General features: G+C 45.6%; 1 protein-coding gene across 6 annotated transcripts in view; it reads left to right on the forward strand.

The window, feature by feature from the left end:
- Nucleotides 1-26,530, forward strand: part of FBXW4 (F-box and WD repeat domain containing 4) — an 85,328-nt gene that overhangs the window by 15,982 nt on the left and 42,816 nt on the right. For all 6 annotated transcript variants that reach the window (XR_004323818.1, XR_004323819.1, XM_032491051.1 and 3 more), the window contains exons 2-5: nucleotides 1,475-1,570; nucleotides 3,982-4,167; nucleotides 4,621-4,753; nucleotides 9,694-9,788. Coding sequence is in view for 4 of the 6 variants with exons in the window: in XM_032491051.1 (XP_032346942.1) it covers nucleotides 1,475-1,570; nucleotides 3,982-4,167; nucleotides 4,621-4,753; nucleotides 9,694-9,788 (510 nt within the window). In the remaining 2 variants the exon portion in view is untranslated. The remainder of the gene's footprint in view (nucleotides 1-1,474; nucleotides 1,571-3,981; nucleotides 4,168-4,620; nucleotides 4,754-9,693; nucleotides 9,789-26,530) is intronic.

Here is a 26,530-nt window from a genome sequence, read left to right on the forward strand (position 1 = left end):
AAAAATTTAACATATATAGAAAAGTTGAATGGTTTATACAGTGAACACTCATACACCCACCACCTAGAGTCTACAGTTAACATTTTACTATGTTTGCTTTATCATGCATTTCAAAGTGAGTTGCAGATATCAGTACACTTTACCCCTAAACACTTCTGCATGCATGCATATCATTGACTAGAGTATATTAATTTATGGTTCTTTTAAAAAATTTGTATACAACAAAATGCTCAGATCTTAAGTGTATCATTTGATATGTTTTTGACAAATGCATACACACATAACTCAAATTCCTTCAAGATTTAGGTATAGGATATTACCCCAGAAAGTTTCTACCTGTTCTTTCCCAGTCAGTTCCTGTCCCCAGCCTGGTGGTAATCACTTTTTAATTTTTTCACTGTGGATTAGTTATCTTTCTTCTCAAACTTCATGTAAATGGAATCATGCAATATGAACTCTTTTGTGTAACATTTCTTTCATTCAGCATGTTTTTAAGATTCATGCACATTACTGTATGTATCAATAGTTCTTTCCTTATTATTGCTGAATAGTATTCCATTATACGACTATGCACTGAAATGTGTTTATCCATTTGCCTCTTGATGGATGCCTGGGCTGTCTACAACTTTTGGCTGTTATAACTAAAGTTCCTATGAATATTCTTGTATAAGTCTTTTTGTAGACATACGTTTTCATTTCTCTTGGGTAATTGCTAAGTCATAGAGTAGGTTTACCTGTATGTTTAGATTTACAATAAACTGCCAGACCTTTTCCCAAAATGGCTCTACCATTTTCCTTTCCCACCAAGAATGTAGGAGAGTTCGTTATTGGCTTTCAAAAAATATATATATATACACATACACACAGACACACACATATACAGAGAGGATTTCTTCATATTTTTTGAATATAAGCCCTTTGCCAGATATGCATTTTATGAATATTTCCTCCCAGACTGTGGTTTGTGTATTCATTTTGATGAGTAGATTATTTTAACTTTGATAATATCTAATTTATTGGAGTTTTCTTTTATGTTACTGCTTTCTGTGTCTTAAGAAACTGTTGCCTACCCCCTGAGTCACAGAGATATTTTTATACTTTTTCTTCTAACAGCTTTATAGTTTTAGATTTTATGTTTAAATCTGTGCTCTATTTTGAATTAATTTTTCTGTATGGTATGAGGTAGGAATTTTTTCCACATGGCTAGCCAGTGGTTCCAGCGCTCTTTGTCATCCTTTCCCTATTAGATTGCTTTGACATCACTATGGACACTTTAAAGGACAGGCTGTTCTCATTGGCTTTCTTGGTTATCCTAGTATGGAGAGAGAAGAGTTATTTCTTTCTTGTCTCTTAACCCCTTCACTTATATATCTAGATATTTGATGTTCCTGAGTCCTGACTTGTAAGCCCATGGAGTTTTTTCTGGTTGGCAATGAGTTGTAGTGATTGGATTATCTGTTCTGCCCGGACACAGGATGGCCAGTGTACCAGTGAAGGAACGGGTGAGGGTGTCTCAGAACTGGAAGTTGGGGCGCTGCCGAGAGGGGATTCTGCTGAAGTGGAGATGCAGGTGAGTAGCCTCTTGACTCTTTTAAAGCTACCTGGGACATAAAAACATTCTGGAAAGTGAAAAATCTGGTCCTAGCTGGAGTGTAAATGTGCCTGTCTTGGGTGATGGGGCACTGGTGATCCATAAAACACTACCACCAAAGGGGCACCAGAGGGACAACTTTTTTTCACATTTAAAAAAGGATTACAAAAAATGTATCTTAACAGATCCCATACTTTTATGATCATAAAAATAACTGTTTATTGTATAATTTTGAAAAAAATTAAAAACTTAAGAAAATAATTTACCTATAATCTTACCACTCAGAGGTAACCTATGTCAATGCACCTCATCAAAAGAAATGAATGAAACCAATATTTCATCCCATCTTGCTTTATAATTATTTTTCTTTAAATCTTCTACTCTAAGAAGTTACACCTTCACTCTTGGCTTCCTGTAGCCCTCTCCCCTACTGTTATTAAAAAGCAAAATAGGATCTAAATGTTTGGATGTATAAGTTATAGGAGGTAGAACTTAGAAAAAAATGGCAGGAAATTTAGATAATGGCTTTGGTACTGCTAATGCCACACATTTTATGCTTCATTGATGCTAAATTATGTCATAGTTATTTGATTCCCTACCAAAAAAGTGCTCCTTGTTGATTGGTTGGAATGGATAGGGAACATCATGATTCCTCATTCCATCTGACCTAGATCTGTACTGATAGGTCCAGGCAGGCTTCTTCATCTGATGACCTTTTCTCTTTTGCTTGTGTCCAGTTTCTGCTGCTTTCACTGACACGAGTTGCTGTAAAATTTGTGGTGGCAGTGATTGTAAAGAAACTACAGGGGAGAAAGATGGATGTGTACAATGAAGGACTTTACCCTCTGCTTCCCACTTACGCCTTTTAATACCAGAAAGTAGAGTTTATTTCTCTGTCAAGGTTTTGTCCCTGACGTCTTTTTGAGCTGGTTTCAAGCAATTTGGCAAACAAACACACAAAACAGTTACCAGGCTGCCCTGGGATTCTCCACCGTTCACCTGGCATGAACCTGGTTTCTTGTCCTGGGCAAATGGCTGCTTACCAGATGGCTCTAAACACATGAATTTCAAACCCCTCCACTCGCCGCCCACTTGAGTGTGCCACAAACTTGTGCAAGGGGATGTTGAAGAGGAATGTGCATAATGAGTGAGAATGTAGGCATCTGTACGCACTGTACACATGTTCCATGTAATATATGCACACATTTGTAAAAACCTCATGTGCAGAAACTAGTTACTACAAAGTCCAAGCTGCATTTAATGGCCCGTCAAGTCAATTTGCAGAGCTTTTCCACATTCCCATGACGCTTGTATTAAGGAGTCTGGGGAAGAAACACAACCCAGTTTGCTCAGACAGGCTTGGCAGTGGGAGATGGTGTCTCTGTAAATGGGAATGAATCAGCTGTCCCTATGCTTTGCTTGGGATCTGGTAGTTCCAGGACCTCTATACGGTGTAGGACAGACTGCTGGGATGTCTACCTTGGGAAAGGGGCTTAGTTCCCACCAGAGAGCATGGTGTCTGCCAGCATCTTCTCTCTTCTTAAGGCTTGTTCCATGTCATAGGACTGGCCTGTGGCTTCTATCCTTTCTTCCTCCTGCCAGATTATAGAGGGAATCTTTAACTATTTGTGGATTTCTCTTATCAGCTGCCTGTGAGCGCCAGCTATTACTCTGTAGCCCCTAAACTGTAGTAGACTGCTCTGGAGCTGTGTTTTTCCATTGCCACATTTACCCTCTAATACAGAAATGTAGATATCCCCTGTGAGGACCTAGGTATTTAATCAGTACATTAGTATCCTTTCCTAAATGGGTTTATTCCTTTCACTTAAAAATGGCCCCTTTGCTCTAGTAGGACAAGGGATTGGGGCTTCCCTGGGCTCACTCTTGTCTTTCTCTGTCACACCTTAACTGATCTATTGGGAAAGAGGTGTGTATGGGAGTCTTGGAACCTTGAACCTGATCACTTACACTTTAAGTCAGTGAGGACACAGAATGAAAGAAAATTGTTTCATCTAGATGGAAGGTTTCTTTCTGCCCTTTCCCACTCCTCAGTCATTGCATTTTCTAAGCTCTGCCTACCCACAAGAAGTGTAGGTAGCCAGTCATTCAAGTCTTAAGCATTCTCCATTTAAGTGATATTTAATTGACCTTTTAATTCTGACTCTCTTTTAGAAAGTCCAAGGAAGATTAGGTCACCACAAAACTCAATCACTCTAGTATTCTGAGGGTAGCCTAAGGGTAGGTAATTTTGAAGGAGGAGGATGAGGTGTAGACTTAGCCTTGCAAGTTATCCTTGCTAAGTTGAGGATTGGTCAGCCTCTCCAAAGATTGGAGTTGAGTTTTCATGCTATATCTTGATGGTCCTTAAATTTTGTTTTCCTTCTCTGCAGTCAGATGCCCTGGATGCAACTAGAAGGTGATTCTTTGTACATATCCCAGGCTAATTTCATCCTGGCCTATCAGTTCCGCCCAGATGGTGCCAGCTTGAACCGGAGGCCCCTGGGAGTCTTTGCTGGGCATGATGAGGATGTTTGCCACTTCGTGCTGGCCAACTCACATATTATCAGTGCAGGAGGGTAAGTGCTGCAGGCTTCTCCTACTTCCCTTCTCCTTAGCATTCTTCAGGGACCTTCTGTCTGCTTCTGACTTTCCTGTCTCAGCTCCAAAGGGATGAGGAGGGAGACTAGAAGAAAGGGTAGTGGGTTTTTTTCTGTTTAAAGTGGGGAGATTTACCAAAGGCACTTAATAGGGTTAGTTGGAGAAGGAAAACAGGAAGAGCCTTTAATGAAAAGTGAAGCTGGTTTTGATACTCTCAAGGGGGAAATTTGTTTTGTCTCTCAGCTCTGTTTAGCCCCAAGTGTACTGAAGAAGTAAAATTATCTAGAAACTCAGCACCTTATTGGGCTGAATTGCTTAAAGCTTAGCAAATTTGAACGTCATTGGGGACTCAGGCTGTTTCTGTAGACGTTTTCTCTTCCTACAGAGAGAATAATTGGCTTTTGGGTGTGGGCTTCTTACTTTTCTTGTAGAGATGGGAAGATTGGCATTCATAAGGTTCATAGCACCTTCACTGTCAAGTACTCAGCCCATGAACAGGAGGTGAACTGTGTGGACTGCAAAGGGGGCATCATTGTGAGTGGCTCCAGGGACAGGACAGCCAAGGTAAGGTGGTCTCCCCCTTACATACTGTTATTCCCTCTTGTCTATAGGGAGTAGGGTGGGAGAGGGTGGAGAGAACCTTGAGTCTTGGGATTGGCTGAGAGCATTGAGTTGGGGTGGTGGGGAAACGACACAATAAAGAACTCACTTATGTGCCTCTGGCATGCAGCTTGCCATGCCAGGCTCTGTTCCTGCCAGCTGGCCTGGGAAGGGAGTGGACAGTGGCTGGGAAGCTTGCCACTCACTTGAAATGTGGCGTGAACTCAAAAACAGAGGGCCTGGGCAGCTTTTCCTCCCTGAGCTGAGTTTCCTCAAGTTCGTGGGTTGAGTTCTGACCCCAGTATTTTATTTTAAAATCTCCCTCCTTTTGCTCACTCTCTGTTTAGCAAAGTTAATTTTTTACCACCTTGTTTATAAGCAATCGGGCTGATAATTAAAATGTGTTTTTACTGCTTCTCCGGAGAGTAATGTGGTCAGTAAGCAGTAGAGAGACGATGGGAGAAGGGTGTTGTTTGTTGCGTCATTGCCAGGCTGTCTGGTCTATAGTCAGACATCTGCCAAGGCCCAACAGAATCAAGCTGATAAATAGTGTAACCCCTGCTTTATGGACTCAGTTCGTCCACATCTGGGTCAAATAGGCTTCCACCCATGAAACAGAACTTCCTCCATCCCTGTGTCTAGTAGCCTTTGCCAGGGCCCACACATGCCTGGTCCCTTCGGGCTGCTGTGGGAACTTTGCTGACAATTCAGTTGATGGTGCAAGAGGCTTGATAGGTTCTTGCTTGTCTGTTTCCCAGCATCTGGAGACCTCACAGTGCTAACAGAGCAAAATGCTCATCCATGTCAGCAAATGGGGGCTCTAAGACACAGAGAGAGAGGACTTAGGACAGAGAAGTTGCAGTCATTCTCACTAACTTTTCTGACTCCAGGTACCCTCTGTTGATTACACCTTCATGTGAAAATGTTGCTAATTTATGTAAAAAGAAGGACTAAATATGTTCCTTTCTATTTATGGAAGTTTCTCCTCCCTTTGCTAATTTTTCCCTTACACTTTGTATTCTGGCAGGAGGATGTGCACAGTAGCACAAGGGAACCTGAGAAAAATCCAGAAAATCTTTTGAATCAACATGGAAACTAAATTTTCTATCTCCCGCTTCCCACCCCCCACACCCAGTACTTACTTCAGGTTTCTGATTGGTCACTGTCTTTGTACCATTCCTTGCAAAGAGACCAGCCTTAACTTTCCATATTGTTCAGAAGTCAATTTGCATGGAAACCTTTTGTGCATCTGTGACTTAGATGTTCCCATCTCATTCTAGCATTTTCTTGTCATGCCTTCAAGCTTCCCCTGGCTCTCCCTTTTCAGTGGCATCTCTTTCTTCTATCCTTTTCTCTGTGGTCTGACACCCAGAGCAGTATAAAACTGAGCTCTATGACCACAGGTAGCAATTCAGGGGTGTGGACTGCTTACAGTTGAGGATTGATAGCAAGTTTACTTGGGATATTGGGTTGGTTTCATGTTTTCAGTACCAACTTAGATTTTTCTTAAGTGTTAAAATAGGTACTTTCTAATTCTAAAATGGTCACTGCAGAACATCCTATTCCTTTTGAGAATTTCTTTTAGGTCAGTGACAGAATTCTGCCCCCTGGTTCTTCAACTCCAGAAAGCTAGTCAGCTGTTTTGGGGCTCTCCAGTGATCTCCAGACCAGCTCCTCTTTTCTGGCTTTCTGGGTGCTGCATATGTTCTCTCCTTTCTATTGCTGTCTTTACAGTTAGCCACCTTCATCTTGCTGGACCATTTCCACATTACCCACAGTTCATCTTTTATAACAACTCTATTTCTTTTTGGTGGCATCTGCAATTCTCCAGCGGCTTTTATGGGTTCCTAATACCTGAACCTATGTGAGAACTTAGTCATGTTTGTCTGTAAACATCTATAGCCTGTTTTTTGGGAGTTCCCCAAATTTGTACTGTGTTTTAGGAAAGAGATTTGTTTTGTGGGGGTAAAGGGAAGCAAAATATTTTCTTTGCAAGACTTTTGAGCTAGGGACTGCCCAGAGAGCTTGTTCCTTCCCCTCCCCCAACCCTAGTTTCAGATTTACTGTGATTTAGGTTGGCTTTCCTCCCTGGGCTTTAGTGAGGCTGGCCCCATCCTGAGATGTGATAGGATGATAGCTTATATTCTTGCTGGACCTGGGCCAGTACTGATCATTCCTTCATTTCTTCCTTTTCCTTTATTCTTTCTTTCATTCTGATAAGCACCTACTGTATGTGAGACTTCAAAGGGGAGGAAGATACAGCCTCCCCTTAGGGGACCTGAGACATACATGCACTAGCTATGAAGCTGGTTGGAGGGGGAGGTGGCGAGGACTATGAAGGGTAAGGCTCTAGGGAAAGGGCCAGGAAGTTCAGAGGGTGGAGAGATCACATCTGACCTGGAAGGGGACACTTTATGAAGGAGAGGAATGTTTGAACTGTTTTTTTTTTCCCTCTGATTTTAGTTATTTTTCAGTACATAGGTTTACTTTTTTTGTTTTGTGATAACAGAATGTAACCAGGCACTGTGCTAATAAGCACTTTACATTTATTCATTTTCTCAGTTTATCCTTTGGGGTAATTTTTCCCCATATAATTATGCTCATAATGTATTTTATATATGCAGTATACCCTGCTGTGTCTACTTTATTTTATAGGGTTTTCCATTATTATTACAAATTATTTTTAAGTGTCATCTTTAATGGCTTCACAACAGAGTTACCATAATCTAGTTACCATTTTTTCATATTGGTGGATGCTTGTATCTAGTTTTTTCTTATAGAAATGAGAACCACCATTATTGATGCCTGATACCTGCCAAATACCGTGCTACTGTGCTGGGTGCTCTATACTTAACATCACTTTATCACACTGCAACCCTGAAAGATAGGCATTATTTCCCATTTTACACATGAGGAAACTGAGGCTAAGAAGTTATGAAACATTAAGATCAGAGATAAGTAAGTAACAGCTAGGGTTCAGACCCAGCTTTGCCTAATTCTAAAGCCTATGCATGCTCCTTCTGCTACTGCAGGCTGCAGGGAGTATTTTTATCATTTAGGTTTTTCTTCATTTTAGGATTATTTTCTTAGGATAGAGTCTCAGCAATAGAATTACTGAGTCAAAGCCTTTGGTCATTTTAAGGATCTTGATACATATTGCCAACTGGTTTTTAAAAGGATTGTATAAATGTCCACTCCCACTGAATTGTATCTTCTCCAGGGATGGGTGTATTTTGGATTTGACCACAGAGGATTAAGATGTGATTAGCACACTCGTGTTTCTGGTGGGTAGTGTGCCGCTGATTCAGATCAGAAGAGCCAAGATCATGCTCGGGAAATTGGCAGCATGCTTCCTGAGCCACTCCTGGAGACCAGGAACCTGGTTCTGTAGTTTTTACGGTCTAGGGATCCACCAGCCCATTCAGTGGAGGGCACTAGTGAATTCAGGCCTAGGGCTGTCCCCATAGATTTTGTAATCAGAGTCCTTAGTGTCTCCCCACCCACCTCAAGCAAGAACCTGCCTGCTAGGAGTTTGCATCAGGGAAGAGGCAGACATCTCTTCCAAGCTGGGGCTGTCTGAGAGAGGACATTAGATGCATGCAGTTACTGTCAAAGTGACCTGGTCCAGAAGAATGAGCCAGAATCATGGCACTCCAGGAAAGTTGTGGTATTTACCTTTGTTTTCTGCTCTTCCCCACTCAGGATCTTCTCGTTAGATTTATTTTCTTTTCCCTATGTTGGGAAAAGTAACTCTCACCCTCCTCCCCTTGTCGTATACACACGAAATCTAAGAAACACTTTCTCCTTTTATAGAGAAGAGATATCATGTGATCCTAAGAAGTCAGGACCACCCCTACTCCGTCACCTACCCCTTAAACTCTAGGAATGTTTCCTGAAAGTTCTTCCATCTAAGGTCCTGACTGACTTTTGTATGTTCCCCTTATAGCACTGCAGGGACCTTGAGAGGTCATTGATCCATCTGGCTGCCTAGAATCCCTCCTTGGCTGCTGTCTGGGAACAGCCCTGTACATTTGAGGTTTCCTTTCTGTTTGGTTAGAGGCTTATTTCCCTGTGAGTGTCATCTAGGGTAGGGTGAGGTGAGGGGGGCCTTGTGCTTAATGGGAGATTTCTAAATGCACTGACCGCTGAGAGGGCTCTGTGAGTGTTGATTAGAGTTAAGCCCAGAGTGGCTGCTAATGTACATTCCTGACTGATAGGGACCAGATAATGTGCTCCAAGCAATATTTTTAACCTGTAGGAGATATGGAAGCTTAAAAGAGTTAAGCTTTTCTGCTACTTTTGGTGACACTAGGTGCTAAATTCCCTGCTGACATGAATAGCACTGGATTCTGGGCATTATCAACAAACAAACAATAACACACCACCTTCCCACTTTGAAGTCCTCTTCTTCCATTCTTTTCTTCCCTTGGATCTTTCTTTTTACTCCTCTCTCTAATTCTACTCTAGTTCTATCTCTGTCCTCCCATACTGGGCCTTGATCTTCCTCCCTCTCCCTACCTCCCCAAAGTAAAATCTTGATGAGCGAGAGGAAAAACATGGGGAGGTTGCTGAGCGAGGCAAGCCCCACCTACCCAGGCTTCTCAGTCAAGTCTCAGCTGAGGAATATGGAGCTTCTGATTCCCTGATGTAAGATTGGCTGCTCGTAAGGGCTATCAGGTGAAAGTGAAAGGGTGGTTAGGACTAGGAGCCAGCATCTGGGCGGTGGGCGAGCCAGAAGCTGGAGAGTCCCCTCTGCTGTGACCCAGAGCTCTGTGTATACAGGATAGAAAAGATTCTCCATTTCCCTGCCCCGCTAGGGCTAGTAACGCTACCTGGTGCATCTTTCCAGTCCCCATCCTGATCCCAGGCAATGCCAACGAGAGCATCTCCTCTCCTGTTTCCAGGTATGGCCTTTGGCCTCAGGCCGACTGGGGCAGTGCTTACACACCATCCAGACTGAAGACCGAGTCTGGTCCATTGCTATCAGCCCATTGCTCAGGTAAGGGAGATGTTCTGCGGTATGGTTTTGTCCCGTATAATAATGCTTTTATTTTACGAGGTCAGGTGGGCATCATCAGGAGAGGCTTGGAGTCCATGTCCAGTTGGGCCCTCATCCAAAGTCATGTATGTGGAGTAGATTCATTGACAGTTGTAGCAGAAGTGCCAGTTTTTGATGGTGGCTTTACCCTATCCTTTGGCCTGACTGATACTTCTGTAGTTTTACCAGTGAATGAGTGAGCTTTGCATCCTGACTTCTGCTTTCTAGTCTCCCTTGAACTGAGGCAGAGCCCCTCTCCCCTACCAGCAGGGTACATAGACACCCTCTCTGCACCTGCTTTGTCAGAGTGTTTACCTAGTGTCTTCTCCCACTTCCTTCACCCCACACTCCTCACCCAGGGGATCAGTGGGAAAGCTGTGGAGCTGCCACCCTCCAACACTAGGTTTAAGTCAGTCACTTGTTTTATGAGAGAGTTTGTCACCCCCTTTGCTCAGCCCCCTTCAGCCTTTTTCTCCTCACCCCGTGGAGCCTGCACCCCTCCTCCTGCCCCCTCCCACAACTCCCTCTCAATTTTTTTTCTTCCTAAAGAATTAGAGCCGATTAGCCACGTCATTAATTCTTCAATTTGACGGCTGATATAGCAGGACCTGAAACACATTGCTGACCTCAGAGAATGGAGACCCCATTCCTTAGCATATTGACGATGGGAGAAGTTAATTAAAATTCCACAGAGCGGAGGTGTCGGCTAACCTATAAACCTGTCGCTGTTCAGAACAAATCATTCTAGCAATCCTAGGAAAGAAGGAAGGAAAGACCAGCAGGGAGTAGAAAGGCCTAAGTGTGTGGGAGCAGAGGGTGGAAAATGGAACCATTGAGCTTTGTCCTCTCCTCAGTTTCTTCCTAATGCTGCCCCTTTTAAAGCCAGTTAGCCAGGCCTGGGTATTTGTGGGCTGTATGTGTAAGGATTTAAAGAAGGTGGGACAGCCTGTGGGAGGTGGCACATGGGCTGGTGACTTTGTCTTGGTGGTTACCTGAGGACTTCTGCTATCTTCAGGAGACTTGGGTAGGCTTGGGTGAGGTCAGTGATGGAGGAATGCTCTTCAGGGCTGGAGATGGTCCATGTGCTTCCTGCACATGGATTTAGGCCAGAGACATGTACAGGCTCTCCCAGCATCCCATCCTCATGTTCCTCCACTCCAGCTACCTCCTCTGGAGTGTGTTAGGCCACCTGTTAACAGAATAGAGCATGGCATCTGTTGAAGATGATGTCAGTGAAAGAGGTTGAGGACAGAGTCTGCCTTCATCACTAAGAAGCAGTTTAGATCACGGTAAACTAGGTTTGAGGTTTTTTGGCCACAACGTGGAGGCTGGCTTTGAGAAAGGGTCTGGCTTCCTAGTGTTACTAGTGCTGCTCTGTGACTCCTGCTGTGACTGGCAGCTCCCATTTGTTAGTCATGTGCTCTATGCCAGACCCTCTGCTAAATCCTTGATGTGCCTCATCTTTGGTGAAAAGTTAGGTCTCAAGTTTTTTTCACATTCTCCTTAAGTGTCTTTTTGTCCTCTCAATTTACTTTCTGAGCCCTGGGATGATTCTTTCATTTACTGTTGGCTGGCTATTCAGCTCCTGACCCACAGTTATTTGAGATGACCTTTTCCCCAAGTGCACAAATGGTATCTTGGACTCTGTTAAAAAATAGTTTGCATTTGGGATTCTCTCATTACAATAGATGACCAGAGTATATGTGGTGTTCTCTCTGCCTCTTTTTATATTACCCAAAAAATATACTGTGATAGGGATCTTTTCACCTTATCATTCGATCCATTTCTTCCCACTGTGCCAATGAATTTGAACCTTTCAGTAAACTCATCCATTTCTCCATTCTGGGGAGACACTGCTTCCCAGCTGTAGGGTCTGTTCTGGGAGACTGGAGTTCCATTTTGCTACCAACCAGCAGGGTGGCCTTGGGTAAGTCCTTCTCTGAGCCTCAGTTTCCTCATCTGTTAAATGTGAATGCAATTTCCCTTATAGACCCTACTAGATTGTTGTGAAGATGATCTAAATAATGAATATGAAAAGACTCTACAAAGCTAAAAGGGCTAGAATCTTGTGTCAGCCAGAATCTCTCCTACCTGGTAAAACATCAGTGGCTTTAGCTGCTCTCATGTCTCTACTCTTCCCTGGGGCTTCTCCTGGCCCCCATGGAGTTACACTGCTCTTCTGCAGTCTTCTTGAGGTGAGGGCTCAACAGGAATCTCTCTTTCCTCTCCTTTTCCCCTGTGGTGTTCCTGTCCTCCATGGCTGCCTTCTGTTCCCTTCCCTGTCACCTTTCTTGTTGAGTACAGTTGTCACTGTCACTAATGTGCTGTGGCCGTGAACCCCTCATGAAGAACATGAGAGCGAGGAGGCAGCAGCTGTCTTCCAGGACAGGTACTCCTCATTCACTTGACGACCTCTTACTCCCCTGCTGCTCCCTCATACAGTTAGAGGGATCCAGGACAGTTGGGAAACCCAACACATCTCAATCTCTTTCTTCTATTTAAAATAATTTGTCAGAGCTCTTCATCATATTTATCTTTGATGCTGGGACTTTCCTGCCTTCTTTTCATTTGTGTGTACTTAGAAACTTGTAGTATGAAACATGAAACCTCAAGCCCTAGGTGTAATTTGAGGTGTTCATGACTGGGAGAAAGCAGGTATTCTGTCCTGTGTCCAGATGTCACCCTTCCTTCCTCGACCTTGAGTTCTTGATTCGTAGCTTGTGGAGGATGATATTTAATACCAGTCATGTGCTGAGAGCCATGTTTCGGTCCTCAAAAACCATGGAAGGAAAGCCAGGAGCCACAGGAAGGTGGCAGGCAAAGACCTTTCTCTCTGATTCCTATGTGCCCTCCTGCCCATCTTCTTGCCCCAATACTAAATAACCCTGCTTTTAGGATTCATGACTTACAGATGCAGCCCTCTTCTTGTAGCAGAGGCCCAGCCTGGAGCTCTTCGAGGAGTGGAAGGACAGGTTGAGATGGGACAGAAATGAGATGCTGGAGGTGTGCCTCTGGTGTAAGGGTACATATCTGGGTGTCATTGTGGGGCCAAAATACGTTCAGCCCAACAAGTCTCAGACATGCAACCTCCTGAGGCCACATAGAGTTCTGAGTACTTTTCCATGAGTAACACAGAAAAGCAGAGTTTTTTAAATGTGCAGTGCATTTTATTGCTGTTAAAAAATTATTTCCAACTGAATAAAGTTAGTAAATACTCAGAGTAAGGAAGTGTAGAACTAAAGACTTGATTTCATCCCTTCTACTTTCCATCTCTTTTTTTCTCACTCCCTTTCCTCCTTGCTCCCCATGTATTGACTGAACACTTGCTGTGGGGCAGCTCTCCCAAGGCCCTTACTCAGTGGTGGGGAAAGCTGGTATATAGCTATAATGATTGCCGGACGATACTGAGTGCCTGGAACTAGTCTATCTCTGGTTGAGGAACGGGGAGGGTCATTCCCCTGCTGGCAGATGGAGAAGTTGAGGCTCAAGGAAGGGCACATGTGGGAGGGGGCAGGAGGGGCTCAGGTCTCTAGCCTGTTGCCACATGCTGTGATGCTGAGGGAGGACCACGAGGCAGGCCTCTGGGTCATTGCTATGCCTTCAACCACCAGAATCTCAGACAGTAGCTGTGACCCTTGAAAGGCTCTGTGGGGACCTGGGAACATTCTCTCTCCCTGGAGGCCAGAGTTGAGCTAGAGAGGGGTAGGGAAGGAAGGTAGTGTGTAATCAAGGTCTGGGCTCACTCGGGCACCATCCCAGGAGTGCCAGTGCACATAGAACTTCAGTTTTCAGGGCCCCTCCAAGACAGCTTGGGACGGGGAGGGTTGGTGGTGAAATGAGTCAGGAGCCCCACTGGCCCTGTTTGCCTGGGAGCGGAAGAGAGAGGAGTCCAAATCTCCTCCTTTCTCTGCAGACACCGTATTTATTGCCCTCCAAGAAGAGGGAGGTGCTAAGCAGAATCCTTCCCCATCTCCTCATAACATGTGCCACGGTGTGAGGGAGTGTGGTCAGGAAGGCTTCCAAGGACACTTGGGTTTTAATCCCTTCTCTCTTGTTTCTGTCATTAGGGAAACATGAGTGGTATAGGTGTAGAAACTTGACTTAGCTGTGTTATTAGGTATACAATGTAATTTTGTGTAACTTTGCTCACTGTGGTGGCCTGTTTGTTTTTGGGAGGATTAGTCCAAGTCTGCATGAAATGTACCAATTCAAATTTGTAAAGTGAGTTGTGGCCTCTGGGGGGTTTTGATGGAGGAGCTGCCCCTTCTTGCTTCATTTCTCCCAGAGGTGAGGGAGAGTCTGGGAGGAAAGCAATAACTGTGTACTGTTTGGTAAGGGAATGGGTTTCTGGGAGAGCAGGGTGTTTGTTCCCAGTGTGTTGTTTACTGTGTGTTGTGTGTGTGGCAGACACACATTCACCAGCCTGTGAAATATGCTCTTCTTTAGTGAAAGGTAATTGCATCTGGAGTTTTCTCTGACAGAGAGGTCTGAAAGATTGGAAAAAGAGGCAGCCAACTTTCAGTTTAGATTCTTTTGGTTCCCGGTGGTTCAGCAAAATCCTTTCACCCTGGGCTTCCTAACTCACTCAGTGCTATTAAGGGAAGACAAATCAAAAATAAAGGTTGCACCTCTGAGTTTTGCTTTTTCTAGTTGGCAATAAAGAGCTGGGTCCTGAAGGGGATCCCTCACCTTGATAACCTGGGGAGAGACTCTGGGGGATGACTTTGTTGTGCTTCACATTGTAGCTGGTCATCCTGATGGTCTGGCCCACAGCTGTCAAGATCTGTCCGTTCTCCCATCCCAGGGTCAGGGGCTTGTCTAGGTTAAGGAGACCTTCTCTAGGCAAGGAGAGGCTCAGTGTCCCCATTTGCCAGGCTGAAGAGCACACTGGAGGGAGCCTCCTGCATGTGGTGACACTGGATGAGACAGTCAGAGGCACAAAGACAGCATGGAAGGGCCAGAGGATGGCAGGGCTGGAAGGGGTGGCATGACTCCTGGAGAAAGAAGGAAGCTCTGGGTAATGCTAGGTTGGCCCACTGGTCCAGCCTAAAATGACCTAAAATTGGAAAGAGATGAGTGTAGGAATACAGCTGAATCAGAGTCTGGTCCTGCTGAATCTCAGGGCAGTGCCCGCCACCCTAGAGTTCATTGCCGGTGCTAAGCCAAGCCTCTCCCGCGGGCATATCCATCAGTAGCAAGGACAAAATGCCGCAGGGGTGGGTTTCACTTCCTCAAGACCTTGGATTTCTGCCAGTGCCCAGGGCATGTTGGGCACAGGGAGGCTCATATGCTGAGCTGCTGGCCCGAGACCAGCAACCCAACCAGCCCTGGTTGGCCTAGATCCCATTTGTGGGAGCGACTCCTTCCCTGGCCAGCAAGGTTGGCTCAGTTGTGAAGAACTGACTTAAGTAAAACACTGCAAATGGAAACAGAAGCTGTTGTAGAAGGTGGGATGCTATGGATACAGAGTCCATGCATCAGGACCCTGTCCCTGCTAACAGGGACACATTTCCATTCCCAGTCTTAGTGTTTAAATTCTTTCTTCCTCTGTTCTGTTTCTGTATCTCTCTCCTCTTTCTGTCCCAATCTCTCTTTCTCTTTCCAGATACTTCTTAAGCATTACTATGTGCTAGACCCTGGGGAAACAACAGTGAGCTAGACAGCATAGTCTGGTGGAGAGACAGACCAGTCAAACTTAGCAAATACGATATGCTAAGTTCTCAGATGGGTAGCAGAGCACAAGGGAAGGGTCAGAGTCTTCCTCCTTTTCCTGCTGCCTGCACCTCCCAGCTCCAGTCCCTACCTGCACTGCTATTTCTTCTACCCTTCCTGCATCAGGAAGGGAGAAGGTAATCTTCCTGCCTTGGCTGAGGCTGGCTTTTCTGGGTTGTGTGTGCAATATGCCTGTGTTTTTCCACCTTTGATCACTGTTCTGCCGACAGATAATTTAGCAATCACATCCCAAAGTGGAAGCATGGAGTTAATGTTAAAATTAGTTGGGTTTTTTTTTCCCCCTCTTTAAACTTCAGTGGGTGATGAGGCAGAGAGGGAGGCAGGAGGGTGAAGGGGAGCCATAAATTCTGTGGCTGGTGTAGCTGTTCTCTGAGCAGCCGGGAAGCCTCTGATGTCTCTACAGCACTTTCATTAACATTTAAATTAAGGGTTTGTTTTCCAGTCTGTTTTATAGGCAGGGACCTTTCATGGCCTGTCACATGCAGCACCCACCCCCACCCCCCCTTCCAAGCAAGTGTGTAATTGTAGCCACTGCTCTGTCCTAACTCTGGGTTGCGGTCGGGAGTTCAAAGGGAATTCCTGGAGCTGGAGCTCTGGAGGGACAAGGTGTAACAGTCAGGATGTGGGTGTTCCTCCTCAAATGAAGGCGCGTGTAGGAGCTCTTTCTCCTCTTATCTGACCTGTGCTTTTCTCTGCTCTTTCAAGGAACACACACTTCAATCTGACTTGGACCCCTCCCACCCTTCCTCCCCTGGGGCCATGGGGCAGGTGGGAAAAGGTGCACCCATCTGAGTGGTTTCTCCCTATATCGCAAGTTGGGGCCTGGGACAGATGTTCTAAGATCCAGCTCTTTCTGCTTATCTTCTTCCTTTTGATTTTTTTTTTTTTTTTGAATCTCAAGAATACTTCCTCCTACTCTAGTCAGACTTAGAGAAACAACAATATAAAAGACATTACCATCTAAGAAGAATTTATAATAGGGGCCATTGGTCCTAAAAAGTGCATTCTAGCATACACAGACATGTGTACACACACCATACGTAGTTGATAGCACTGTGTGTACATGTGTTTGAAATAGCTTACTGATTTAGGAGATCATTTGCGGAAACTCTTCTCTGAGGTCTTGGCATTCAGAGGAAGCTCTCCTGCACCCTCACAGAGTGAATTTATTTCTAAGTTTCCATCAAATAGGTGTATTGGCAGCATTTGGGGGTGTTTTGAAAAGACATCCGTGCTCTGGTCTCCCTCTTTCCTGTCAGCATCTTGTTGATTTGTAGATGATGAGAATGTGTCCCAAACACTCCCGGAGCATCTCATTAGCTCATAACCTCTGAGGGCTTAGTTCACCCACTGCTGTTTTTGAGCTAAATTTCATCTCTAGACAGTGGCAAGAAGAGCATTGGGACCTTTCTGTCTTTCTGTTCAGAGGCTGAGAATTTTCTTTCTCTTGAAGCCTTGACTTCTCTGCTTGAGTCACCGCATCTTTCCTCCTTCCTGCACTAACTCAAACTGTCTGTGACTTATCTGAGGGATGGAAGATGGCTGAGCATCCTGCCCGCCTGCTCCAGGTAACCTAGTCAACAGGTGGACACCCTCACGCCCTGGAGCCTTGCCCAAGGGGAGTGAGGGAGGTGCCGGAGTGACCCCTGTGCAGGTGCTGCTGGGCTCAGATTGCAGGCTGGTGTCCAGGCCCCTCCTGGTGGTGATTAATCTGGGACGCAGGCCGGCAGAGGCCCAGCCAGGGCAGCTTTGGTCCCTCACTGTGAAGACCTTTGGCTCAGAGACTGAACTGATCTCTGTAGCCTGCTTCGGCTTGAGTTTGATCTGTCAAGGCTAAAGAGAAACCTGATGGTGGGGCGGAAACTTCTAGCCCTGTCTGACTTATGGCACCGATCCGTTCCAGTGGTCCTGTCATGATAACACTCGTATATTTAAGAAGATTTCCCCACCTGTTAGCTGCAACACTCACTTCAGTCAAAAGAGGGATCTTCATGAAATACCTGTGCTCTTAGTATTTTGAGCCAATGGACCTTACTCTTATAAGTAGCCTGGGGTGGGGTGGAGTTTGTACTGGGCCCAAGTGAAAAAGGCAATGATGGGAGTGTAGCTGGGTTAGCAGCATAATGTGTGTTTGTATATTGGGGGGTCATGTCAGAGGTGGAAGAATCACCCCATCCTCCTGTAATTAGGTGACTTTCAGGCCATTTGGGGCAGATTTTGGCACTTCAGTTTTGAGTCAAGTCTTAAGTTCCTTGTTTTCCTTTTCATTTCAAACTGAATTTTTTGAAAAGGTGTCTCCCCGCCCCCAACTCAATCTACCAGAGTCCTGGTTCCTGGGATCTCCAGGTGGCAGTCCACAGTGTCAGTTATATTTCTTCCCCTCTCTGAGTTCAGGACAGTCACATGTGGCTTTACTTGGTCATGGGCTTAAGACCCAAGAATAGGAATTCTGCTGCCCATGAGTTTCCCTGCATCAGTGAGTTTCGTTATTGTACTAGTTCCTTTTGAGGGGTTAGGAGCATGGGATCCAAGAGCTAGAACATTTTCCTCACACCACCTATTCAGAATAGATGTCCCTGTATTCCACCAGCATGATGACACCATTGATATGGAAAACTGGCCATAAAGATGCTATGAATCAAAAAGATCTGTGTTGATTCTGAACTTTGCTGTGCTGACTAGAATTCCTACATAAGATGATGACAAAGGATGCGTTTTTACCTCTGCAAGCCAACAAATATATTTGACTCTTCCTTTATACCGATGCTAAAAGATCTCGGCTGTGTGGAGTGGATATCTGGTAATCCTTGTGCCTCTTTAGTAATTTCTTGAACAGGATTTTTTTTTCATAGTTTCAGATTGTGAACTTTGAGGAGGAGGGGTTTTATTTCCTGTTTTGTGTAAGGTTTGTGCCTTGTGCTAGAGACTAAACCTCTTGCCTGTGGGGTGCTCTATTAAGCTGAGTACCCAAGATCCTTGTACCTTTTCCAGCTGGTTCTTGCTTCTCTAGGGGCAAGAACATTTTCATAGGGGTAGTTTGTGACATAGTCTGTAGTGACCTGTCAGATAGGCTTGGCTCAGGCACAAGGTGCTGGCAAGGAGGGAGGAGTGGAAGGGGGAGGAGAGCCGGCGGGAGGAGGGCGGAGAGTACGTGCATGCAGAAGCCATGATAATTGCAAAGGGAATATTAGTCCAAGAGCTGCTGGCCCAGGAAATTGCTTTCTGCAGAAGCTTTCCTTTTTCATAGTTTGCAATGCAAATTTAAAACATGAATGGGGCACAAAAAAGTATACGAAGGGCAGGTGGGGTGCCAGTTGGGATGTTATAACATCCAAAATCTTCAGCAGGGCCTTAAAATTTGCAAAAGAGAATTTCAAGTAATGAGAGAGAACCTTTTAGGAGATGAAAATAACTATAAATCATATTTTGCTGTGATCCCCCACCACCACACACACACACACGCCATTTCCATGTTCTTGTGTTCAGACTGTCTCTAGCCCCTCAGCTTGCGCTGCTGTCTTCTCCTCTGCACCTTCCTACAACAAAGCCATAACCCAGCTTCTAGAAGTGTGGTAAAGGTGGTCATGGTGTAGTATACTGATTTTCACAGCAGGCTGGCAACAGCAGCTCCATCTGCAGTCAGTGCTCTTTAGATAACGTGCACACCAGTTCCGGGGGCTGGAGCCTCTTCAGTGGGCTGAAGAGCACATCCCCCGAAGGCACGAGCTTGCCTGCTTTGAGAAGGCTTAAAGCCAAGGCCCTTCATCTTACGCTTTCTCTGATCCTCTTTATGGTGTGGGCAGGCTTGGTGAAGCAGGAGGTGTGGCCGCCAGATCTTGTTCCTCTCTTGACTTTCCGTGCTTCACCTGTCCCATCTAAAGAGGTGTAGCTTTCTGCTCCAAGCTGGAGACACTTATGTCTGTGTTGCTTCTGGATGCCTCCATGGTGCTGGAGGTGGGGATACGTAGGGGATGGCCATCACTTTCATTATGCTGGCACAGCAAGGGGTCAGGTGAGAAGTTTCATATGGGCTTCCTTCTAGGAGCTGAGCTAGGCAGGAAGACACAAAGAGAGGCCAGAAGGCAGGGTGGAAGGCGAGCTTTTCAAGTGTAAATGTACCTCGGTAGTAGAGGCCACCATGCAACTGTGGGGATTGCTTCTCCTCCTTTGTGTGTGGCTTGTCGCACATGTGACATGCACTAGCTGAGCAGAGAGGGAGGGAAAAGCAGAGATGTGCGAGGTAAGTGGAATGGACCACTTTCTGCTCGAGGCCACCATGAGTGTCCCTCCCTCCCTTCTTTGTTGATTGGGGAATTTTGAGAGAGATTAGCTCAAGTCTTGCCCTGGGTCAGTCCTGTGGTGCCTGGTCAAAGCTCTGTGGAGTTTCAGGAACACAGTTTCCCTATAGGACACTGTCCAGATTTAATCAGCCATCGCTTAGCACACGCTCTTCACCCTGAACTCACCGCACCATGGCCTTCAGGGGCTATGGAGAGGGCCTATCTCAGGGCATGTGACCCACTGTCTCTATTTCTCCCAAGGACTCTACTCTTGCAGAACGCTTCTCTTTCTCCTGCTATTTTCTGCTTTGTTGCAGCTGTAGCATTAGTTCTCCTGGCCAAGCCTGGGCCTCTTTCATCCTGGGCCTGAATGAGAGGAGACCATGTGAGGGATTGGAGTGGGGTCCTCTGGTAAATGACCCAAGGGAAGGGTCATCTGGGCATGAAGGTGAGATTTTTTTAACATTTGGTGAAGAGAGAGGGACACATGGGTTAATATGTTTGAAAGCTCTCTACTTTCCCGGCCAGTTTGATTCTCACTAGCATCCAGGGTGAGCTGTGGTTGAGAATAAAAATTAAAAATTCACACAAAAAATACAGGTATTCAAAGGATTCTTCACTTTTTAGAGGTCTATGGCCAGGAAAATTCTTCTTTGCAGGCTGGTAAGGGCAGGTCCAGGAATAAGGAGAGGAAAATTAGGGTTTTAAAATTACATTAGTTTGGCAATGAGTATCAAAATAAAAATGTGGAAACCTTTTGACACATAAATTCCTCTTCTAGGAATTTATCCTAAGGCAATAACCAGATGTATGCAAGATGTATACATAAAGACTTATATTAAGAACACATAAATATCCATTAATAGGGGTCTGGTTAAGTATTCTATGGTGCACTCACCCAATAGAGTACTACCTAGCCATTAAAAGGATGACATAGATGTATATAATTATTGACCCCAAAGATGTCATTACATATGTTGAATGAGAAAAGGTCACAAAATAGTATGATAGTTATGTGACTATCTTTTCAGTTATTTCTTATGTGATAGATTTCTGCTGACATTTACTTTCTTTTTACTTCTTTGTATTTAAGTTTTTTTTTTATAATAAGCCTATCTTTAGCAATAAAAACAAATTACATTTAAATGTCTATTTTAGTATCGGGAAATTATGGAGAGAATTTTTCCTTTTTCCTTTACGCAGTTATTTAAATTAAGGATCCATGGACCTACATTTTAAAAAATTTTAAACACTTATTGAAGTATAATTTACATCCCATAAAACTCATCCATTTTAAGTGTACAATTCAAGTGTGCAATTCCATGAGTTTTAGCAAATTTACAGAGTTGTGCAACCATCACCACAATTAGCTTAGAATAGTTCCATCACCCTGAAATGGTCCTTCCTTATATTTCCTTTATCAGCGTTAAACATAGTTTCATGCTTGGGACCTTTTGTGGGGAAAGAAAACAGTTAAAATACTGGAATTTTTTAAAAGGCAGTGTAAACTCTGAACTATTTTTCTGTATGATGCGTATCGCTGAGCGCCTGCCTTAACAGATGTATCAAGAATGCTGCTGTGTGCAAGGATACACGGGGAGTATGAAGCACAAGAGACAATTTTTACCATCCAGGGGCTTATATTTCAGTTGGGAAAAAATGCACGTGCTCAGATGACAGTTTATTCCAGTGTGAGTGCCATCAACTGTCAAGGTTATCGATAGGAAATCAGAGGAAAGCAGTAGCTGTTTTGTCACCAGGAGAGCTTCCCAGATGACATGGAATTTGAAGTGGGACTTAAAAGATAGCTCTAGTTAAATTGTAGAAGGGAACTTAAGGCCAGGGGAGCTGTATGAGCTAAGACATACTAAGGGATGGGGAAGCTCAGTGTAGGTTTGGGGGTTCAGAGCAGATAGGTTTGGCTGACTAGGGGGGAGGGTTTATGTAAAAGAATAGTGGGCAGCGTGGCTGGAGGGGAGCTTTGGGGCATAGTTTTGGAGGGTTTTGAAGGGCAGGGTTTGACTTTAACCTGAGGGTAATAGGGAACCATGAAAGATTTTTGGCCAAATTGAAGCAGTTAAATGATTAAATGTTGTGGTACAATAAGTAGGGTATTTTGGAGAGTGAGGGGAGACTGAGGCTGTTAAGACATTTTTCCAGGAGTACACTTTGTTGGCAGTAAGAGACTGGACTCCTGGAAACAGTGGGAAGGCAACCTTGGATTCAAGAAAAACAGGAAAAAATCTGTAGGTGGTTGTGACTGTGTAGGGGAGAGAGGGGAGAGACCCGCATAAGTTCCTCTATGGGCATGATGAAAGGAGGATACCCTGACTTTGAGAAGACTGAGTTCTGTTTGAGTTAGTGAAGGACAGTCAGGGAGCCATGGCCAGAGACAGCTGGGAATGGTGACCTGGAGCTCAGACATGGGGTTGAGATGTGGAAGCTTCGGCATGGAGACAGCAGTCGAAATAACAGGTGGGATTAGCACGGAAAGGAAGCACAGAGAAATAAGGCAGCTGGGCAGGGAGAAACCAAGAAGCAAAAGGTATCATCAGAGAGGCAGGAGGAAAAGTAGGAGCAGAGAGAGGAGGGAGAAGGAGCAGGAGAGGGAAAGGGAGAGCGAGGCATCCAGCAAGAGTAGGCAGGTGGGATGTGAGCATTTGGGGGCAATTTACGTAAATTATCACTACCTTGCCTGTTATGCCTCCTTCCTATTCTAAGTGACAGATAAGATGGATAAGATTAAAATGCATGGCTTAATATTGATTGATGAAGATTTGCAAGCATTTTATTCTCCTTGCTTGATTTAAGCATTTTATAGTTTTCAAAACACAAAATCTTAAGTTTTACTTTCTCTCAAGTTCTTTCCTCTCGCTCTTGTTCTGTTCCCTATTGTTCTACCCTACGGTTATTTTTTTTTTCCCTTGAGGGTTGTCTACTTTGGGCTTGATAATTTTTTGCCCCTCAGTTCACAAAACCACTGAGTGTAAACTGGATTTTGGAGGGTCAGCAACTGAGCTGGGGATGCTGAGTGACAATATGAGGGAGTAACATTAATCCCAGTTTTTTTCTCCACATATAATGGTATCCTGGGTAAAGCAAAAAAAAAAGCTGATTTAGGAGAGAAAAAAGTCCGTCGACCACTTGGCCATTTGGAGAGATTTGGCATCTGAGCCACAGGGGCTGCCCAGGTTCTGGGCTTGCTTGGGCAACTCTGCCTGTCCCAAAATATTTTCTTTAAAGATAATTAAATAGAAACTTTCAAATCCTCCTAGAGTTTTTTGGGTAGTAATTCCATGGGGCTTGTCATTTGTGTCTGAAGCTAGTGGTGAGGAGGGCGGAGTGAGGAGAAGCGAGGGGGTGGAGATGGGAAGTAGAGAAGGAATCAGAGAGAGAACTTTTATTGAGGGAGAGTTTGCTGGGTTTATGGGAGGGAATCTCTCCCCTCCTCCCCATTCGGGTTTGAAAGGGCCGGTGAATCTTTGATTAGGTGCAGGTCAAAAGAATTTACACATTGTGACCTTAATAACTAGAGGTGATTGGCAGGCGGGCTCAGGGGAGGGGGCCGCGGGCCCCTTTCATCTCACTTAGCACAGAGAAGAGACAATGGGCCAGCCGATTTTCCTTGTTGTCCCTTGTTTGAAAAGGTCTGGTGTCTCTACTAGGTACCTGTGACATGGGGGTCTTGATTGGGGTCTCATAAAGGCCTCTGTCAGTATGTCCAAAGGCCAAGAGTACAAAAGCAAGCAGTGGGTGGGGGTCTCAGCTGACCACTGAAGAAGGGAGGGGAGGGCCCTGGAGGCAGTGGAGGGAGAAGCAACCCCCGATGGGAGCCCTTATAGAAGGAGGGGAGGAGGGGGGCAGAGAAGGGCCATTTTTGTCCCTAACTCATCAAGCACATCTGCAGAATTGTCCAAGCTGCTGCCTCCCAGTTTCAAAAGAAAAAAATGATCGTTTGATAAACCGTCTCCGATTCACCACTTTCTCACAAGGGTGGGAGACCCAGCTCTGACCTCTGTATGATTTCACATCAGGACCAGGCTTTCTTTCCCCCACCCCCAAATTGCTAGAGAAACTTTGAAATGTATCCTGTGGCTTTCTCTCTCCCTTCTTCAAACCCCCCACCCCCATTTCCCACCCTCTCTACCCCACTGGCCTCTGTTTTCTCCCTGGGCGCTCCAGAGTGTAGGCCAGTAATTAGTCCCCTCTTTCTGGGGCACAATGAATCCAGGGTGTTTGGTGGGCCCCTTCCCACCGCTCACAGAGCCGGAGGCCTGGGGGGAAGGACCAGGTGGCATGTGCAGTGTGTTCCAGGCCTGTACAATCGCTGGGGCACGGGGCCGGGGGCTCAGGGACTAGTGTGCTCCTGCTTCTCGAAGGAATGTGCAGAGGCGCACGCATTAATGGTCCCCACACAATGCTTGCATTTTTTTCCAGGCTGAGGCATCTTCCCTGTGAAAAGGCTGCCGAACCTGGAGCCCAAGCGGGAGCTTTGGCCGCCTTGATGGCGTTATTTCCCACCCTGAGCTTAGTCACTTGGAGCTAACATGGGAGACCAACAGGCCGCGTCTCCCGAGAGCCCGATCTTTGTATCTGATGTGTACTCCCCCTCTGCCCTGTCAGTTTTGTGTGTTCACGGAGTGTTGATTTTAATGCGGGTCTGTGTTGGGCTGGGAGGCCAGGCTGGGGGGCCTCGGGTCTTTGTCTTGCAGGGCCTCTTCTTCTTGGAGGGTCTTCAGCCCTGGAGGCTAGTGGCAGATTTGAGAGGTAGGGTGAGATGCCAACTCTGGCTGGCAAAGGATTCCCCCATCCATGCGTCTGTCACAGACCACCATGGGGTGCCTAGAAAACAAGAGCACCTTGGGATGCTCAGGCACACGCTTACTTGGCCCCCTACCCCTTGAGGCAGGGCAGTTAGTTCTGCCATGTAGGACTGCCAGCTTGAAGTGAGTTATACCCGCCTTGTGCCTGAGTCTGGCAGGAGCACAGATTGTGGGTCTCAGGGAGCCAGGGCAGGGCCTTATCTTCCGGGGTTGGGGGAGGTGGGGGCAGGCAGGAGGGCTGCTAGGAGAGCACAAGTCTGCTGCAGATGACTACCCAGCAGTTGGTCAGGGTCAGGGGAGAACAGGACTAGGCAGAAAAGAGGCAGAGTGTCTGGGAGATCTCAAATGCTCATCTCCAGCAGTTGAGGGGAGAGTCCCTAGAAACCAGGGACAGAATGGGACACATCCTCTAGGGATTATCCAACAGGATGTCTTCGGTCTTTACCATTCACCTCACTGAAGTACAGCCTCATGCTGGGAGCCGGGGGAAGGGTCTTTACTCATTCTGGGCCCCTTGCCTTGCTGAGACAGAAGAGACATATGCATTGGTGTGGGGGAAGGGAAATCTGGGAGCTTCAGCCTGGTAGTGGCCTGCTCTACTTCTGGGGAGAGGGAAACCTAGGGGTACCTTTGAATCAGGGAGCTGGTCTTGGCATCTAGTGTGGTGCTGGGGGCAGGGCCTTCATCTGAGGAATCAGGTGTTTTAGAAAGGGACTGTGTCCTCACTTTCCATATGTTCTGAAGGTAGGGATGCAGGCTGGCCACTGAGGTGAGGTGGCCCTGGAGAGGTGTCCCACCAAGGTTCCCCAAGCACAGGGTCTCCTCTGTGCTCCATTTGGCACCTTTCAGACTGTGTCGGGAATTGGTGCCAGTCACATTGCCAGGCCTAACAAGGGGAAAGAAGCTGGAGCTTTAAGGCCTTTGAAGGGCCTGCATCCCAAGGGGGCGCACCAGTAAGGAGCAGCTTCTCTTTAGGTCACTCTGTGGCAGAGAACATTTCTTTCATTGAGAAATAGTCACTCCCAGCAATACCCAGCCCCTCTCTTTTTCCTTTTACTGTTGGTTTCCCTTAACTTCCTCAAATGCTGTTTCTCCCTTCCCTTCTCTTCCATTTTGTGGACAGCTCATAAAGAGCATGAAAGAGACAGATGTATGTATGGATGTGATAGTGGAGGGAAGGGGTGTCAGGGGTGTTTGGGCTGGGGCTCCAAGATTATAGAAAACACTGTTGCTCCCCACAGGTTTTTCCACCAGGGCCTGGCTGGGAAGGCACCAACAGATCATAACCTTTAAATGCAAACTCGATGGAGGAGAGAGATGGAAGCATGGAACAAATTAGATACACCTATAGGGGGTGTTCGGCTGGAGAAAACGAGCATTTCTTACTAATTGGAGTGCTCGGCATTTCATTATTAAGCTTCATTACAAGGGGAAGAGTGCAGCAGGCCTCTTTGGGGATTCCGTGGGCTGTTTTTTCCCCTTTTAAAAGTATAATATGTATTTAGGTTGGAGGAAGAGGCAGGAATTACTCTTGGTAACTGTGGAGCACCCAGGGATTTCAAGCAGATTTTGGAGCCAGGTGGAGGTATAGATGGACCAGTGGGAGACTATTTTGAGTCCTCCCTCATTTCTTGACAATAAAAAAGTGGTGAAAAATCCCAGGTAGGGGGTGAGGACCTCAGTTCTGCGACTAAGTTTGAAGAATTTGGGATGACAGGAAAAATGTTGATCAGAAACCCTGCCGTCCTGGTAGACCTGATATTTGACCATTTTAGCTTTGTACTTAAAGTACAAAATGGTGGAATTCAGATGCAGTGCAATATTCTGACATAACTGTTGTTTCATAGAATGCATAGGCCCTTCTCTT

Source organism: Camelus ferus, chromosome 11 (assembly GCF_009834535.1).
Source record: "Camelus ferus isolate YT-003-E chromosome 11, BCGSAC_Cfer_1.0, whole genome shotgun sequence".
Taxonomy (NCBI): Eukaryota; Metazoa; Chordata; class Mammalia; order Artiodactyla; family Camelidae; genus Camelus; species Camelus ferus.